Source organism: Schistocerca serialis, chromosome 5 (assembly GCF_023864345.2).
Source record: "Schistocerca serialis cubense isolate TAMUIC-IGC-003099 chromosome 5, iqSchSeri2.2, whole genome shotgun sequence".
Classification (NCBI taxonomy): Eukaryota; Metazoa; Arthropoda; class Insecta; order Orthoptera; family Acrididae; genus Schistocerca; species Schistocerca serialis.
Window position 1 is genome coordinate 315,256,637 of NC_064642.1, and position 19,849 is coordinate 315,276,485.

At 41.6% G+C, this 19,849-nt stretch overlaps 1 protein-coding gene across 1 annotated transcript in view; it reads left to right on the top strand.

The window, feature by feature from the left end:
- Positions 1 to 12,303, top strand: part of LOC126481588 (multifunctional methyltransferase subunit TRM112-like protein) — a 43,894-nt gene extending 31,591 nt beyond the window's left edge. Inside the window, exon 4 of the mRNA XM_050105447.1 lies at positions 12,055 to 12,303. Coding sequence (XP_049961404.1) covers positions 12,055 to 12,156 — 102 coding nt within the window. The 3' untranslated portion in view covers positions 12,157 to 12,303. The remainder of the gene's footprint in view (positions 1 to 12,054) is intronic.
- The last annotated feature ends 7,546 nt before the right edge of the window (positions 12,304 to 19,849 follow it).

Genomic DNA, 19,849 nt, shown 5'->3' on the forward strand with positions numbered 1-19,849 from the left:
CAAACACCAGCAGTCTCTAAGCGTTCACGGGCTCAATTCATGCACAGAAGTATGACCCCAAATCATTCCCCTCACTGGCCACACAATGTGAGGAACATCATGCTACGGATGACAGCGGCTCTTCCTCACACCAGTTCCTTGTATGTTCAAGAGCTGATGCGGAATCTGTCATCATGATGAAGCCTCATTGTTTTGTTGAACATTTAGATGACAAGTTTGGGGAGGTGGAGAGCTTGTCCAAAATGAGAGCTGGGTCAGTCTTGATCAAAACAGCATCCTCTGCCCAGTCACGGGCTTTACTCGCTTGTGACAAGCTGGGGGATGTTTCTGTAACCATCACACCCCATAAGAGTTTAAATATGGTCCAGGGTATCATATTTCACAGGGACTGTTTGTTGCAGTCCGACAATGTGCTGCACGCCAGTTTAGAACGGTGAGGTGTACATTTCATTCGGCATGTCCACCGGCGCTTGAGGTATAATCAGGTTGCCACCAGTGCCTTCATCTTGGCCTTCGAGGGTGGTACATTACCCGACATGGTCAAGGTGATGGTCTACCATCATGATGTAAAACCCTGTATCCCTCCCCCAATGTGGTACTTTAAATGTTGGAAGTTTGGTCCTATGTCTTCCCACTATATTTCCAGCGTCACATCTCGAGATTGTGGATGCCCATCACATCCCGATACTCCATGTGTCCCGCCTCCCATCTGTGTCAACTGTGGAGAGCACCATTCGCCTTGCTCGCCAGATTGTAGGGTTCTCGAGAAAGAAAGGAAAATCATGGAGTACAAGACCCTGGACTGGCTGACCTACACTAAGGCTAAGAGGAAATCTGAATGTCTACATCCTGTACGCATGACATCATCTTACGCCGCCGCTACAACAGTTCTAGCCCCATCAGCTCCGCCAACCGCAGTCACCTCTCAGACCTGGAAGACTACACCTGCCCCCTTGATGATGGAGGTCACTTCCCTCCCTGTAGCTCTTGCACCACCTACTTCAGGACCAACACCCTCCCAAACATCAAGGATGTCCGTCCCCACTTCTAAGCCAGAGAAGTATACAACTTCTTCGGCTGCTCTCGCTAGGAAGGGGTCCCTTGGGTCACTCCCTTCCCTTGTTTCTGCTAGTGGGAAATAAGACGCCCGTCAGTGACTGTAGTGCCCAAAAGCAGCTGAGCATAGGGCTTCACGCTCATCCTCAGTCCCAGAGACTGAATCAGTGAAGTCCTCCAAGCCAGGGAAACCCAAGGAACAGCGAGAGAAATTCAAAAAGAAGGTCCCCAAGACAAAGGGAATTGTGGTGGCACCCACACCACCACTACCTCCAAGCTCTGCGTCTGTGGATGAGGTGGAGATTCTGGCATCCGCTGAGGACCTAGATCTCTCCGAACCCTCAGACAAAGTGGATGTAGACTGCTCAGGCAAAAAGTTGGTGGCAGCAGGTGACCCCGAGGCGTAAACTGCCTCATTGAATGTTCCATGCCTTCCCAGTCTAATGAAGACGTCATGCTCCAGTGGAATTGCGGCAGTTTTTTCCACTGCCAACTGTTGAGCTTTACATCTGCTTCCTGCATTGCCCTCCAGGAAACCTGGTTCCCGGCAATGCGGGCCCCTGCCCTCTGCGGCTATAAGGGATATTACAGGAACCATAGTGACTATAATAGAGTGTCAGGTGGAGTTCGTGTTTATGTCTTAAACACAGTCTGTAGTGAAACTGTGCCCCTTCAAATCCCTCTTGAAGCTGTGGCTGTCAGAATAAGGATGACACAGGAAATAACTGCCTGCAATGTATATCTTCCTCCAGATGGTGTAGTATCCTTGAATGTATTAGCTGCACTGATTGATCAACTCCCTAAGCCTTTTCTACTTTTGGGAGATTTTAACGCCCATAACCCCTTGTGGGGTGGCACTGTGCTTACTGGCCGAAGCAGAGATTTCAAAACTGTACTGTCTCAGTCCAACCTCTGCCTCTTAAATACTGGGGCCACCACACATTTCAGTGTGGCTCGAGATAGTTATTCGGCCATTGATTTGCAGCCCATAACTTCTCCCATTTATACACTGGAGAGCACTCTTTAGGGTGCCCTTGGTTAAAGACAGACCCTTGATGGTCGCCGGAAGTTGCTGAAGCAATTAAGGAGCCTCGGTGAGCTCTACAGCGACATAAGTGGCACCCTTCCCTGGAGTACTCCATAGCCTTTAAACAGCTCCGTACTCACATTCGCCAACTTATCAAATGATGGAAGCAGGAATGCTGGGAGAGATATGTCTCGACCATTGGGTGCCATATGTCACCTTCCCAAGTCTGGGCAAAGATCAAACATGTTTTCGGGTACCAGACCCCAACAGGTTTCCCCGGTGTTAACATAACCTAACGACACAAATGTGATTGCTGAGCACTATGCTCGAACCTCTGTGTCGGAGAATTACCTCCCAGCCTTTCGCACCCTCAAATGGTCGATGGAAAGGAAAATCCTCTCATTCACTACACGCCACAGTGAACCCAGTAACCTCCCATTTACAGAGTGGGAGCTCCTCAGTGCATTTGCACATTGCCCCAACACAGCTCCTGGGCTAGATTGGATCCACAGTCAGATGATTAAACATCTCTCATATGACTACAAACATCTCCTCGTCATCTTCAACCAGATCTTGTGCGATGACCTCTTTCTATCACAGTGGTGGGAGAGCACCATCATTCCGGTACTCAAACCCGGTAAAAATCCACTTGTTGTGGATAGCTATCGGCTCATCAGCCTCACTAACGTTCTATGTAATCTGAGGGAATGTATGGTGTGTCTGCGGTTGGGTTGGGTCCTAGATTCATGTGGCCTACTAGCTCCATGTCAGGGCGGCTTCCGCCAGGGCCGCTCTACCACTGATAATCTTGTGTCCCTTGAGTCTGCCATCCGAACAGCATTTACCAGATGCCAACACATGGTTACCGTATTTTTTTATTTAGGAAAAGTTTGAGATGACCTAGTGACATCATATCCTTGCCACATTATATGAGTGGGGTCTCCAAGGCTCACTCCCGATTTTTATCCTGAATTTTCTGTCGCTTCGTGCGTTCCGTGTCCAAGTTGGTGCCTCCCATAGTCCCCCACCCCCAATACCCATGAGAATGGAGTCCCACAGGGCTCTGTATTGAGTGTATCTCTATTTTCAGTGGCCATTAATGGTCTAGCAGTAGCTGTAGGGCCCTCTGTCTCACCTTCTCTGTATGCAGACGTTTACTGCATTTCGTGCTGCTCCTCCAGTACTTGTGTTGTTGAGTAGTGCCTACAGGGAGCCATCCACAAGGCACAGTCATGGGCTCTAGCCCACGGTTTCCAGTTTTCGGCCGCACTTTTACACACTTCTCTTGGCATCGTACTGTTCATCCAGAACCAGAACTTTACCTTAACGACGATCCACTCACTGTAGTGGAGACATATCGATTCTTAGGGCTGGTTTTCGATGCCCGATTGACTTGGCTTCTTTACCTTTGTCAGCTTAAGCGGAAGTGCTGCGCCTCAGTACCCTCCGCTGCCTGAGCAACACCAATTGGGGTGCAGATCACTCTAAGCTGCTGCAGCTCTACAGAGCCCGTGTTAAATCCCGCCTTGACTATGGGAATGTGGTGTATGGTTCGGTGCAGCCCTCGGTGTTGTGTTTACTCGACATAGTGCACCACTGCGGTGTTCGCCTAGCGACAGGAGCTTTCAGGAGGAGTCCGGTTACTAGCATCCTTGTGGAAGCTGGAGTGCCTCCATTGCAGGTTAGGCATGCACATCTGCTGGCCAGTTACATAGCGCACATTCATAGTTCTCCTGCGCATCCAAATCACTGTCTCCTTTTCACACCCACGGCCATTCATCTCCCGCTTTGGCAGCCCAGGTCAGGGCTTCCAATTGCAGTTCATGTCCGATCCCTTCTTTCTGAACTGGAGTCTTTGCCTTTACCACCTATACTTGAGGTCCATTCACGTACACCTCCATGGTGTACACCAAGGCCACAGCTTCGCCTGGACCTTTTTTCTCGTGACCCTAAGGACTCAGTTAACCCCGCGACTCTCCGCTGCTACTTCCTCTCGATTCTTGAGAAGTACAGAGGCCACGAAGTGGTTTACATCAACTACTCGATGGCTGATGCTCACATTTGCTTTGTGTATGTCCGTGGAGGACATATTGAACAGCATTCATTGCCCGATGGCTTCAGTGTTTTCACCACCGAGCTGGTGGCTATATCTCGTGCTCTTGAACACATCCATTCATGCCCCGGGGAATCGTTTGTTGTGTGTACTGACTCCTTGAGCAGTCTACAGATATCAACCAGTGCTACCCTCGTCATTCTTTGGTGCCATCCATCTAGGAGTCCATCTATGCCCTGGACCCGTCCCATCGTTCAGTGTTGTTTTCGTGGACCCCAGGACACGATGGCATCCCAAACAATGAACTTTGCCGCAGGCTGACCAAACAGGCTAAGTGGACATCACTTCTGGAGATGGGCATCTCTGAACCTGACCTGCGTTCTGACTTACGCCGCAGCGTTTTTCGGTTTCGAGAGACAATGGCAAAACAGTACGCACAGCAAACTACATGTCATAAAGGAGACTATGAATGTGTGGAAGTCTTCCATGTGGGCCTCTCACAGGGAATCAGTTGTCCTCTGCCAGCTCCGCATTGGCTATGATTGGGCAACCGACGGTTACCTCTTGCACCGTGAGGACCTGCCTCAGTGTTGGTGCTGTGCCCAGTTGACAGTGGCCCATATTCTGGTACACTGTCCCAGTTTGACTGCCCAGCGATGTAATCTTGGGTTACCGGACTCATTGCCGCTCATTTTATCTGACAACGCCTTATTGGCTGATTTAGTTTTACGTTTTGTTCGGAGGGTGGGTTTTATCATTTGATCTAAGTTTTAGCGCATGTCCTTTGTCCCTCTGTGTCCTCCACCCTAGTTCTTTTAGGGTGGAGGTTTTAATGTGTTGCAGAGTGGCTGGCTTTTCCTTTTAATTCTCATGGTCGGCCAGCCACTGTAATCTGCTTTCTTGTTTTGTTCTCTTCTGTTTCTAGTGTCTGTTTTCTTGTCCTCTTTTTGTTTCTTTTAGTGTTCCTTGCCTTTCCTTCATTTGTGGTTTTTCCTTTCTTTTCGTTTGGTGTTATATGTCTAGTTTGTTTTATTGTAACACTTGTGGCATTGTTTTATTAGGAACAAGGGACCGATGACCTCGTAGTTTTGTCCCTTCCCCCCTCTTTTAAACCAACCAACCAACTTGAGCTTTCATTTGTGCCTTCAATGGAAATGTTCTACGTGAGAAAGTTAAGATCATGGGTTATGGTTTATATGCATAAACTGCCCAGAACAACACACAAACACCCTCACCCTCCCTACTTCCTCATTCGCTAACACATTTAGTTTCGAGGAGGAAGAAGAAAATGCAGGTATTAACAGACTATAATGGCTGTCGTACCAAGATGCAAAGAAAAAGTTTGAACAACTTCACACAATCAGCATGACATTGAGCTACACAAACATTGACAAAAACCACTCCTAGTACAGTGACAGCATGCTCTCAAACAGCAGCTCATGGACCTAGCCACAGTCTAAAGCATGATTCTCAGTTGAGTTAAAGGACACCACCACCCTCAGACCCACGGCACCAGTGGAAAGTACCCCAATGACACAGCCAGAGATGCCTCTTTCTCTCCTGGTATAACCAGGGAAGAGGACATCTGCCAATGTGCCCCATCTCAGGGTGAAATGGACAAACAATCTGCCACTAACCATTAGCAGAAAGAGCCAAGGGTTGCCTTAGAAAAGAATGTGTGTTTCCTGGCCAAGAAGTCAAGATATGAAAATTCTTGCAGAAACTGAAACCTCACGGAGACGAAAAGGAAAAATCAAAATTGAAACAAGGCTCTGCTGTTCTGGTCAGTATGGTCCAGAAACTCCTGGAAAATCAAAACTACTTATCCTTGCATGCATAAGGTCTTAAATCATACTGTCATGGCTAAATAATTTTGTTAATGTAAGAAGTGGCATGGTTATGAGCAAAGGAGAGAAAGTTTTATTAATAGTGAATTATTAATGAAAACCACCTTAGACATATTGTTATAGATTTATTGTTTTACAACCAGTTTCATTCACTGAACATCTCCAGGTTGCGAGTTCATCTTGGCTGTTGAACTGCAAGAGCTACTCGTTTTGCCTGCTCAGGCAGTTCAATGGGCCAAACTAAAATGGGCAACCTGAAGATGTAAAATGATGAAACTAATCTAAACACAATAAAAGTATAATGATATGAGGGCTGTTCCAAATGGTTTTAATAACTCTTACACCAGAAGTCTAACAAGAATGGGATTATTTCAGTTTGAAAGAACATTGTTTTTCAATCATGAAGGGTTTGCGACAGTTCCCCCACAATGGATTTCAAACCATATGTGAATGGCGAGTGGAGAAGCAGGCAGTGCTGAGTCAGACACGGTGCATCATGGATCTGTCACGCCACAGGTTTTGTGCAGTGATCACAAAGTTAACTGCAGAAGAATGCCACTCTTCTATGGTATGTGTTTTTGATGCTCAGTCTTCCCCTTCTGGAACAATTGTTGGAACTTGGTTTCATGAATTTTCAAGGGGGTCACCAGTCTCTTGAAGATGAACCTTGTTCTGGTCACATAACAATGGCATTGACCCCCCAAAAAAACTTTAATGCTGTGAGGAAAATGATGTAAAGTGATCCACATCTTGCATTTCGTGACACTGAAGGAATCCTAAATACTGGATCAACTATGGTGCAAACTGTCATTTAAGCCTAAACAAGAGAAGGGCCCATTGAGCCATATTCCCTGACAGAAGCCCAAAACACCCAAGAACGGATTGGTGTTTTATGCTTAAAAGAATTCGACAAAGGGCAGTCCAAAGACTCTCAATATTGTCACAGGTGATGATCCACGGATGTACCAGTATGACCCAAAAATTAAGAGGCAGTCTTCAGTATGGTGCTTTCCAGGTGAGGGACCACTCACAAAAGTTCAGACATTAGAGCTCTGGAAAGATGATGGTGCCCACTTCCTTCACAAAGGTGGATCATCTTACACCTGTGACCTTGAGACACCTGTTGCACAATCAATACTGAGTGGTATGCGACTAAAGATTGCTGCCAAAAGTCATTGCCACGTGGTGGTCACAGCACCAAAAATAGAAGGTTAAGCACCTTCTGCATCATGACAACGTATCAGCCCACACGACTGCCAGAACGATGGATGTCTTGGAGAAGATAAAAGTGCAAGTGTTGCTGCACCCACCCCCATCACGTGGCCTGGCTCCTTGTGACTTCTTCTTGCTCCCAAAGACAAAGGAAAAAATCATGGGCAGCATTTTCCATCCAGTGAAGAGGCTAACACCACATATGGCAATGCTGTTAAGGTACTACTCTGAAGAAGCTTGGACTGAAACATTTTTGAAGTGGTTTCAAAGGCTGGAAGAATGTGTAAGTGCTGTTAGAGAGTGTTTGAAAAGTTGTATCAGTTATGTTGTAAATAAAAAAAATTTCTGAGCTTGTGCTATATCTTTTGGCATACCCCCTTGTAGAGCTGAAATGGCTTTCATTAACATTAATTCAGTTGTAGTGCTAAACCTGATAAAGATTATTTATTAAGAGTAATATTTAAGACACCAGACAAGGCATGATGTGAGTCAGATATCAGAAAGTGGGCCGGGGCTCCATATGAAGTCAAATTTGTTGACAACCTGCTGAGAAAGTTGCAGTGCAGTAATGGCGAGGACAACAGCCTTGGTCATCTAGGTGATGCTGGAATACAGCCTAAAAGTTTGAGAAACCTGTGGAAGGTTCGGGAAGAATCTTTAGGAAGACCATCAGAAGAGTCAGGGAAAACATCTCTATGGGAGAAAGTCACACGAAAGTCCTTGAAAAACAAGTGTACAAACAGCCAGTGCAGGACACAAGACAGTCACTACCAGGAACCAGAAGAAGAGGTACTACAGCTGAACCTCAGAGTGACACTTTGATGCTGCTGTGGTAAAAAAAATCACAAGAAGTACGTACACATTCAAGGGAGAGCAACCGAGTTCACAATAAGTATCCAGCAACATTTTCATCCTAAGTTTTCTGCCTGTTGATGAAGAACAAGCTCCATAGAGTTTCACTAGTAGTAGCAGTGGGTAATAATTGACATTTTCTGTGTGTTGGAACAGAAAGAACAACAAGCACCAACTCGAACTTGTCTCCAATTGTGCTTGAAATATTTATTCTGTATTGTTGGAATGAGTTGCAAGCAGAGCGCTCATCTCTGATAGGAGAAGGCAGAACTCGAGGAAAGGGAATTGCTGGAATGGATTAACATGTACCATGTTTTGTACTCATTGATTTGCAAAGATATGAAGACACTGTAAGACATCTCTCCAGATAAGGCTGAACTATTGGAAAGTAAAAATTGTTCTTAAACTGAATCCTCAAGTGTTCGCACCCTTATTCACTTCATATGAAGCCAACAACCTCCCCTCTCCACTGCAAAATCACCTCTGCTAAGCATCCAAGGAGATTTTCTTCCCTTTCACTCCTTTAAAAGTAACTTCATAGACCGCAGCCCACATTGTCATCAATGTCCTGATTGCATCATTCAGACCACACCTTCGTCCAGAGTTGGTGATTGGTCCTATTCCAGGACATGACAATACAGTGTTTTGTTTAGTGAATGAGAGTGCTGCAGTCCTTTAGCAGAGTGTCGAGACACAGCTCCTGGCTGTGATAAAATCCACAGTCAAATGCTTAAAAACCTTGACACCATAAAACACTTCCTCGAATTTTCCACTCATGGTGAGATGGGGAGTCTCCCTTCCAGTGGTGAGAGAGTATTATTATTCCTATCCTGAAACCTGGAAAAAAATTGCAAATTTTGACTCTATCTTGGCCAGTCTCCTTAATGACTGGGTTGTGTAAATTATTTGAAATAATGAGTAACTGATGACTGTTGAGTCTGGTAGCCAGAGGACTTGTAGTTAAATTTCAAAGTGTCTTTCAGGTGCTCTGATCCACCACAAATCAACTGATACATCTGGAATCTCCAGTGTGCAGCTATTTCATGCATCACCAACACCTGATCAATGCGTTCTTTGATTTCCTGAAGGTGTATGATACCACCTAGTGCCATTACATCCTGTCTGTACTGCATGAATGGTGTTTCCAGAATTGCCTACCAATTGTTATCTAGAATTTCCTATCCCTCTAATTGTTCCAGATCCAGGTAGGTTCAGCCCTCAACAACCAGTGTGTACAGGAAAATGGAGTACCTCAGGGATCAGTTTTGAGTGTCACCTCTTCAAGGCAGTCAGTGGCAGTGTGATCTGTGGTCTCACCCTCAGTGTATTTTGATCTTCTTAGCCTATATTGCACTTCTTTATTATTGTGCATCATAGATCACCAACTTCAGGGAGATTACAGAAAGTGGAAAGCTGTGCACTGAATCATGGGCATTAATTTTCTCCTACAAAAACTTGCCCTGTGCACCTTTGTTGACTCACCCAGAACTTCACCTAGGTAATCAGTTACCTGAAGTCTTTGAAAATTGCAAATTTTTTGCCCCTTTATTTGATAATAGTACACATGGTTACCGTACATATGCCAGCTAAAAGCAAATTGCATGAGTGAACTTAATGCCCTCAGGTTTTTCAGCAACACCTCTTGGAGAACAGATTGCACAGTTCTTCTGGGAGTTTACAAAGCTTTGATATTATCTCACCTAGATTTTGGATGAAATCTTTATGGAAATCGCATCACTGTTGGTACTGAGCTGCTTAAACCCAATTCAACACAGTAGTGTGCAGTTTGGAACTGGCACATGCCATACAAGCCCCATAGACAGCCTCCTGATGGAAGCTAGTATCCCAACACTGAGGATCAGATGACAGGAATTCTTGGCTGTGTGGTCACAATCAACCAGACACCTAAACATCGACATTAGACTCTGTTTTACGGCCCACAGTTCAGAATGTTTACGATTTACCCAAAAATAGACTGACCAAGTGGGCTTCTATTAGAGACTCTGTGCCAGGACTTCCAACCCTACCCCTGTTGCATGTGTGCATGGAGTTCCCTCTTGGCAGTCCTCCCCTCCACTCACCTATGTTATGTGTTGTCTGTAGTTTGAGGTAACATCTATAAAAAGAATAAAATATTAACACGTTAATTTACAATTTGTACAAGTTGAAATCTTTGTATACATAACTTCAGGGATACTATGAGTGCTTGTGTGGTGCTGTGAAACATCAATAACTGAATTGTCCTTTATAAAACCTGGTTCGCTTGCTAGTGGGTATAAGATACAACAACTGGCTAGCTGCTAAGATTAGTAGCACTATGCAATATCAATGTATTCTCACTGCCAGTCTCCTGAGATCTGTGGTGTGGCTTGATGTGCAGCATCTTGAGAAATACTTACTATAGGAACAACTGAATGCAATGAGTGATGTGAAGATGATGGCTTCTGGTGTTCATGGTACCCCAAATAGGAGACAGAGAGTGCTAGACACAGCAGGGTTCTAAGCCAAGTTCATAAAAACCAGCGGGTGGCCATATGTGCATCTCTACTTGTTCGTCATCATTTGGTTTGTGAACAACACCAACCATTCCTACCTGTATCATTACTGGTGATGAGAAATGGTGGCTTCATCTTAATGTAAGGAAAAGGAAGGAATGTTTGATACCAAACAAAGCAGCAACTTCCTGTACTTCGACCTGCGCATTTCACAGAAGATAATGGTATGCATCTGGTGGAACAGCAATGGTGTGGTGTGCTACAAATTGCTTCCCCGAACTATAACCATCATTCTTGAAATTTATTGTCAACAACTGTGATGTCTTGCAGACACAATCCAAGAATAATGACCAGGAAGACTGCCTGAAGTGATGGTACTCCACGATATCATCTGCCTGCATTCTGTTAGCCCAACAGAAAATGTTACACAGGAATTGGGTTGGGAAGTCATTCTGGACCCATGTTATTCACCTGATCTTGCATCCTCTGATTTTCACATATTCCACTCTCTTTTGAGTAATCTCCAAGGAATGTCCTTTCTGGATGAAAGTGTGCTCTGAATGTGGCTCAACAAGTTCTTCATCTCAAAACCACATAATTTCTACAGCTGCAGGATCGAAAAGTTCCTGAACATTGTCAGACCGTTGTTAGTGGTGAAGGAAAATATATTATTGAAGGCTAAAGCCACAGTTGTGTGTACATGTTGTGTTTATGAAACTTGCGGAAAATGCTACAGACTTATGTATCAACCCAATATTTTGTGATTAGAGCATGCCTTTTATTGTCCATTGTCTCTGTTACTGTCGGGTAATCAGTGACCAGACCTGTTCAAAATTTAGTGAACTAATTTTGTAATGAAATTGTTCCTTGTTGAAAAATATTTATTAAATAAGAAAATTTTGATTTGTTAGGGGGTCTGCTATGATTATGAATGTTAGAATACCACTTGCAATATTTGAACTATTTTGTGAATGGATTACATATTAAAGAAGATTAAGTGGTTAAAACCTTGCATATCCGTTACTGGTTACTAAATGGATTTTTCCCTTCCATTGCCATGTGGTTAAGTTTGAACCTAGGTAGTTCGTAATCAAGGAGCTGTGACCTTTCAGTTGGAAGGAGTGGGTTTAAAGTCCCAATTCCAGCATCCAAATTTAGGTTCTTTTGTGTTTTCCTATACGTATTAAGGCAAATCCCAGGATGGTTCTGTAGAAAAGACACAACTTATTTTATTTCCCATCCTGTCAAACATTGTGCTTTGTTTGTCATGAGCTAATCATCCAGGTGAAATTGTTTCTTTGCCGCATACACATACTAAACGTATAAGGACCATCTCAGTGGCTTACGAAGTAGTTCCAGGTATTTGCATTGCTTTCATTTCTGCATATTCCATTGTACATTTTTTTCGTTCTCCTCTAATTTGTAGGCCATGATCAGATAATCTGTCTTGATAATCTTATATTCTCATTTTTGTTGTATTTATAACTGAGAACTAATTTTTTTTTCTTTCAGGTTGAAATAATCAATGGAGAATTGATCTGCCCTGAATCAGGGAGGAAGTTTCCAATAAATCAAGGAATTCCAAACATGTTACTAAATGAAGATGAGCTTTAATTATTTCTTCATAAACTGTTCATGTGTGTTGTTATATCTCCACTTTGTTACATTGTATAATATTAAATTATTTTATGACAAGACATAGTGTTTATGTTACAAAAATAATTAATTTTTTAATAAACGAAATTGTGTATTATGAAACAATTGACTGTACCACACACTACTTTGAAACAATAAGGCACACAAGCACATAAACCGGCTGCACAAACTGTGCAGTGGATGTGTTTACATTCAGAGAATGCCAGCAGAAGCCTGTCATGATGTCTGTCTCCTTTCTGCTGTAAATAACGATTGGGGGTCAGTGAGACTGTGGGTCATAATGTTACATTGCAGTCTTGGTTCGTGTAAGGTTACAAGATGAGGTTGTCACTATTTAGGACAATACTCATCTCAGTGGTGCCCATTGTACTCGCTGGTGAATGATGTGTCTACCAAGACAATAATGCTTTCATTCACATCTCTGAAAGTAACTGAGATTACTTTAAATAACACAATGACAAAATACACCGTCACTTTTAACCCTCAGTCCACTGATCTGAATGTAATTGCACCTCAGTGCAGTATTTTAAGGGACACACTACACAATTATGTCAACCGAGGAAGAGTCCTCAGTTCTTGAGATTTTTGTGGTGAAACAGGTACGTATCCCTCCGACTTCTGTGTGTCTCCTATTTGTGCATTCGATGTTGGATACGAACTGTAACTTCTAATAAAGGTTTTCTCACTTTTCAGAGGTGTCAATATTATTATGCCTGTGTGATGCAGCAGAAAAGTTTAATCCAAACTTCACTATAAAGATATTCCAGTTTTTGTCAGAAGCCCAGATAAATCTTGTTTAGTAGTATGTTGTCTTAGAACCGTCTTAAAAATAAATTGTTTCACTCATGTCGTATCTTTGTTTTCATGCACATTAATACAGTTTTATATTTTGATGCGAAAAAGTAGTACTGATAATTGTAAATCAGCACATATCACTAGGGCATTGGAATTAACTTTGAGGTACTTTTGAAAGTGTACTGGAGATGATGTAAGTGATTTCATAATTTACGCATTTTTATGGTTGATCAACAGTTTATGTATTTTGAAATAGACAAAGTATTTTCAGTTGCCAACAAACACTCAGAAAATAACGACTTCCATAAAAATGTAATTAAATAGAAAATGGATTGGTGCAATTTGCAACCTCAAGTGAAGCATTGCAAGTTTACATGTTTATTTATGCACTCAATAGATGAGGCTGTCATTCTTTTGCAAAGTCTTCAGTTTAATATGAACTTGGATATAGAAGCTATTGATAATTATGATTGCTCTCACTCACTACTTGCCTCACCATATAGAAAATTTCACGTTGCCTTGCCGAATCATCAGTTTGTGTCATTAGCTCCGTATGAATACAACTTTTTCCTGTTTTCTTTATTATTTTTTCTTCTCATGATCTACATACCCCATTTGAGCTGAAGTAATAACATGTATCTGTATCTCTTTTCTCAGAAAATGATCATGCTTACTTTTGTTCAAAACTGTTTAAGGATGGTTACTTTTTTCGCTCATAGAATACAGTTTATCAATATACAAGACTAAGCTCTGTAAAAATTAAAGGAAACCAATGAGAAATCAGTATTTCACATTGGCCAATTTAGTCTGTGAGTTCACTGTAACAATTAAACAAAGGTATCATGATACAATAAGTTTCCTTTGTGTAGAGCAGGGATGCTCAGCCCATGGCTTTATGAGTCAATCTTACAAAATCTTTGTCCAAATTCTGTTTTGATGAGCTGTTTTTAATGTATTTGTGAAAAATGAGTGAAGTTAAACACCAGAAAAGTCCCACTTCCATTGTGAATGGGAAGACGGGAAGAACAGTTTTGTCACATTACATGAAGATATGTTTATCTGGTCGATATGTAATGTTACTTTAACCACACCAAAAAAGTGAAATATAGAAATTCATTTAGAACAGTCATGAAGACTTCGAATCAGAAGCAGCTATTGGTAGTGAATTGAGGACGAAGAAACTTTCTAACCTTAAAAGTAAATTACCATCACAGTAATAGTTTCTTGTGAAGCCTGTAGAAAAGTCTTTCATCAAACAAAACATTATTTCATATATCAGAAGTGCTGATGGAACATGCAAAACCATTTGATGATGGCACAGTTGTTAAGGAATGTGATGATTTTTGTAAGAATGATATTTTCAAATTTCAGTTTAACAGAAGCTGTGCTTACAATTTTGATCTTCCTGAAAAGGGTTTGCCAATTCAGAAACATGTGTCTGTTACTACTGATGGAGCACCTTCTTTGGTAAGTAAAGACAAAGGATTTGTTACCTTGGGTGCAAATGACTGATCTTTCCTGCCTTTCTTCAAGTATCATTGTATTGTGCACCAGCAGGTGCTTTGTGGACATATTTTTGAAAATGGTGCTTATGAGTATTGTCACAAAAATTGTGAATTCGATTCCCTCACAATACTCTGAGCAAGACAGGTTGCAGACAGAGATTATGATCTGCACCCAGGCTTTCTCATGTTGCTGTTTTTAAACTAAGTGATGCTTACAATTGTTGGTAAGAAGATGCTTTAAAAGTTTTTATTGAGTAAAATAGTTTACACGATGCACTTGTGCAGCCAAAACATAATACTGTTTCATTGTGGTGGAAAAAAAGGTTCTGCAGTGATTTTAATCAGATGGGTTACCATTCAAACTGGTGGTAGTCTGTCAATGAAGGCTCACATTGAAAACAAAGTTAAGAACAATGTTGATTCAATCCATTATGTGAATGCAATATCACATCTCAATTAAATCATCTGCCGTGTTTCCCCTGTTTGATTGACTAGCACCTGTGCACTGAATCGTCTCTGGAAATAAAAACTGCTCACATTTCTTTAGCCGAAGGATACAAGTGGACAACTGATGATCAGTACACTGTTTCTTTGCTGTGTCTTAGTGTTTACCAGTGCAGCACAGAATTTGAGAGGTCTGTGAATTGTCCGTCACAGCCCCTAATAGAGGTATACATCTCGTGTAAGAGGGAAAGGTTATTTTATTAGATCCCTGTCCTCTTTCTGTGGTGTATCAGCATACAAAGGCAATGTGTTATAGAGATATCCTGATTTGATGTGACACTCTTTCGGAACACTGATTGCAATTGTAAAAAATTGTGCAGGAGGTTATTTGTATCACTCAACTTGAGACCTTCAGCTTTGTGAAAGATATCGGCAGCTGAGCATCTGCAGATACAAACCCACAAAGGTGAGCGTCAGAGCCCGATATTCCTTTTGCCAGACTAGTACATTTGAAAGTGGTAAAACATTCATTTATTTTGACTATAACTGACATGTTTACCATGAGATAACAGCAATTTTATCAATATTTAAAGCAATTCTCATTTATTATTCAGTCTCAGTTGCACATTTTCTTAATAAGTGATCTGCTTTGATCTTTCTTTATCATTCTCAGATCTATGTATTTGTATCAGCGATCTGTTGTGTCTGTGTCAGAACTTCATATCAACCACATGCAAGTTTTAAATCAAACTCAAAACACGACATGAAGGGAATATATGTTTGTATTCTCAGTGGTGTGTGTGTGTGTGTGTGTGTGTGTGTGTGTGTGTGTGTGTGAGAGAGAGAGAGAGAGAGAGAGAGAAAATTTGAAAGGCTGGAAGCAAAAACCAGCAAAGGGAGCACTCATGTAGAGCAGCACATAGAAACCTTGTCACTGATGATGACTTTCAAAAAAATAAAGGTAAAACCCGTATGGCACAATAAAATTCATCTTTTTTAAATTAGTGTTACAGGTGTTCTTTAAATTATAAATAGCAACAAAATTTATCGGCAGTTGCAGTTTATTTCCATCTGTCAAAGCAATGACAAGTGAGAAGAGCTAATGGTAATTATAAAATACATGTTACATCACTTTAATATACATTATATTTTATTTCTGTAGAAACATATTCTTCACAGAGCATACAAAAGATGAAACATTTAGACAGCAGCATTTCTGCTGTGGCCACCAACACATTTGTGGCAGAGAGCAATTGCAAGAAGATCCCACGTTCAATGTTGCTGACATCTGACGCCAAATCTTTGTAAAAATTTAATTGTAATACTAATAAAATAATTGAATAATTAATATGTGTAATGTCATTTTGAAGTTGTAGATTTCCTTGTCAGTCTTAATCTAAAAAATACACGGCGATTTTTTAAGTGCAATTTGTGAGTGTATATTTCTGTATCCTTCAAGCTAATAAATGACGACACCTAGGCAATATTTACATGCAAAAGAATTTCTCTTATTTGAGGTCTAATTGATTTATTGAAGATTCAGATTGATATTGAGACAATATACACCCAAAGCTTTAAATACATTAAATTTCATTAAAAACAGAACCTGTGGGCTTTCAAAAAAATGAAATGCGATGAGTGGCCCTCAACTATGTGCCCTGACTCAGAGTTGAGATATTGAAAGTTTTGGCTGGTTTCGTTGTTTAGAGGCAGGGATATGTAGTTGCCGCATTACAAGCCAAATACTGCTGAATCTACAGTATAAAAAATGAATATACACATGAATTGAATGGTCTAAGGTTCCTTTCACTCGGTAGTTGCGAATTTTGAATGTGACATAGAAATTTGTAAATGAAAGATTCCAATTAAATAAAACCTGCAGGTACTATTTTTAACAACTTTAAATGATGAGTATGATAGCAGAAATATGTTTAAGAATGCCGTTTATTACTGCAAAACACTTACTGGTATCGATGGTCCAGCAATTAAACAAAATATAAGTTGAATAATGGGGAAACAATAGGTTTCTACTTCACGTTATTAGTTATGAACAACAACATAGCTCGCGAGATATTCACTCCTAAACGCATACTACGCCTTCACTGCAGAAGCCACGGAAATCTCACAAGTCAGCACTATGAAATATTTCTATCTCCTGCGAACACATGCAAGCTGCCCCACTCTCCATGTAATTCCCGCGACCATCCATCCAGCACTCCCCTGTGTCCTCTGCGACAGTTTAGTACTGCACCCCCACTTCCATCCAGTCTCCCCATTAACGAGCACTGTGATTGGCTAGAGTGCTCCCGCTGTTTCTTCAAGCCAATGCATACTCACAAACATATTGAAACACATACAAACTACTACATTTACATTTAAATAACTTGAAATTAAATAAATATTCCTAAGGCTGGACCATAAACATGCTCTAACACACATTACAAAATCCATAAACAAATCAAATAAACATATATCAAAGGAATAGAAATAAAAGTGGGGTAGTAGCCTGTGCCTCTGTTCTTTCTAAAACAGAATCAATATTTGACCAATTTCTTCATGAGTAGTATATATCGGATACAAACACAGACAGACGAATAAATATAAATAAGCATGCTGTTACCATTTTTTCATGTAACTGTGGAGTGCTTATGGCCTCACGCAATCAATAGTAATCAGCCACTTTGACCTCCAATACTCGTGTACTATTCAAGTTACATGCCTGCAATTCATACCAATTTAGGTTTACACTAATAGCTTTCTAAACACACGTCGATCAACAAAATCGGATGAACTGCTTAGATTTTGGAAATTCGTTACTGGGTGTTACTTGTATAATTTACAGTCAGATACTAAACTTTGAATGAATAAAGATATTGAAAATCTGATTACACCATCAGAAACTTCGTGCAAATAATGGTAATGTATGTGTTTCTCTTTAAGGTATCGTGATTCCTGTGGCTACTATTAATTTCTACATGAACTGTGAAATGTCTGCTGTTATGGTTTCATAAAGTCTGCCATCTTTGGCACTCCCGGCATACAAGTCTCCTTCATCAACACAAAGCACAATCCTCGTCACAGCGTCAACATGGAATTCCTACCCACGTGGTCGGCCTGAACCGCACGCTGGGGCTACCCCTCTTGCTTCGGCCGATGCTCTGCACCATGCGGCCGCTGATGAGCCGCGGCCACACCAACTCTGAACTTAGAATATTTTGTAGGCGCCACAACTCTCCCATTACCTCACAAAACAAGAGTAATACTCTCAAAGAAAACCTGAGAAATCTAAGTAATGAATTGCCACCAAGTAAATGATTATCCCTGGTTCCAGATATACAACAGGTACACGAATCTTCTTATGATTGCAACTAACCTGAATACCATGTATCTATTAAATTATCAAAAAGTCTACTTTCTGAAGAAATCAAATATTCTGAATATGATCCTATCGAGTTGAAACATAATATTAAGAGATCAAGACAGCTTTGCTAGTTCATATTCAAGGAAGGTCCTTTTCTAAATTGTTTGGTCGTAAAGAGTGAGGTGTAATTGTATAATAATACTGGAGGTAAAAAAAATGCAGGTCTCAGACGTACCATTTTTCAAACAATTAATTGCAAGAGCCTATGTATGATGTAAATATTTTAAATAATTAGTTTTTTTTCATTGGAGGCATAGCTGTTTTCTCTTCAGAAGTGCCCAAACTATTAGCTTGTAATGTGTGTAAATTTCCTACTGAAATACAAAAGATTTGAAAAGGTGTAGGTAAATACTGAATGCAGTGGACTTTGGAGATACACTGATCAGCCAGAACATGACGACTGACTTTTCAGCATAAACCCATCCAGGCGATAGAAGCTTCACCTGGCGAGGAGTAAATGTTAAGGCAGACGCAAGCATGGTGCATGTAGTATCAGTGAGCTTGCTGTCATGTGTATAATGGGAAGGCACGTGATCTGTCCAAGTTTGATCGGTGGCAGATTATGATGACGCGAAGGATCAGCATGACATTTTGAAAACCGCACGACTTGTCAGGTGTTCGAGAAGTGCTATGGTGTCTTCAACATTTGGCAAAATCAAGGTGAAACTACGTTAAGATGTCATGGGACTGAGCACCACCTCCCATTACAGATGTCAGACATTGTAGGCTGGGCAAACTGGTAAAACAGGACAGGCAGTGAACTGTGGCAAAACTAACATCAGACTTTAGTACTGGACAGAGTACAAATGTGTCTGAACGCAGAGTACCTATACCGAACGATGGGCTTCCATAGCCAACGACCCAGGCTTATGCCGATGTTAACACTGTGACATCGTCAACTGCAACTGAAATGGGCAGCCGATCAGCACTGGATGTTGGCATAGTGGCAGAGGATTACACGGTCTGGTAAGTCCTGATACTTTCATCATGGTAGAATGTGAATCTGTCCTCTTCCGTGGGAATAGCTCCTTACACCTATGCTGTGGCATGGAGACAAGCTGGTGGTAGCTCCATTACATTCTGGGGAACATTCAGGTGGGCATCCACGGATCCAGTGGAGCTCGTGTAAGGCACCATGACAGCCAAGGAGTATCATACACTGATTGCAGATCACGTTCACCCCTTCATGACCTTCATCATGATTGTGTTTCAAGACGACAGTGTCATTTTTCAACAAGATAATCCACCGTTTCACAAGGCCAGTGTATCCCTCCAGCAACCTACCGAGGCCCCACTGCTTCCGTGCCACGACACCTTGCTGCTGTTATTCATGCGAAAGGTGGGCAAACCGATTGTTAGATAGATGGTCACACTGTTCTGGCTGATCAATGTGCTCCCACATGGTACCAAGTGACCAGACTGAAGTGTCTGAAGATAGGAAAATGCTTGGCTTCCATACATTCGCATTGCCTATATCATGACATTA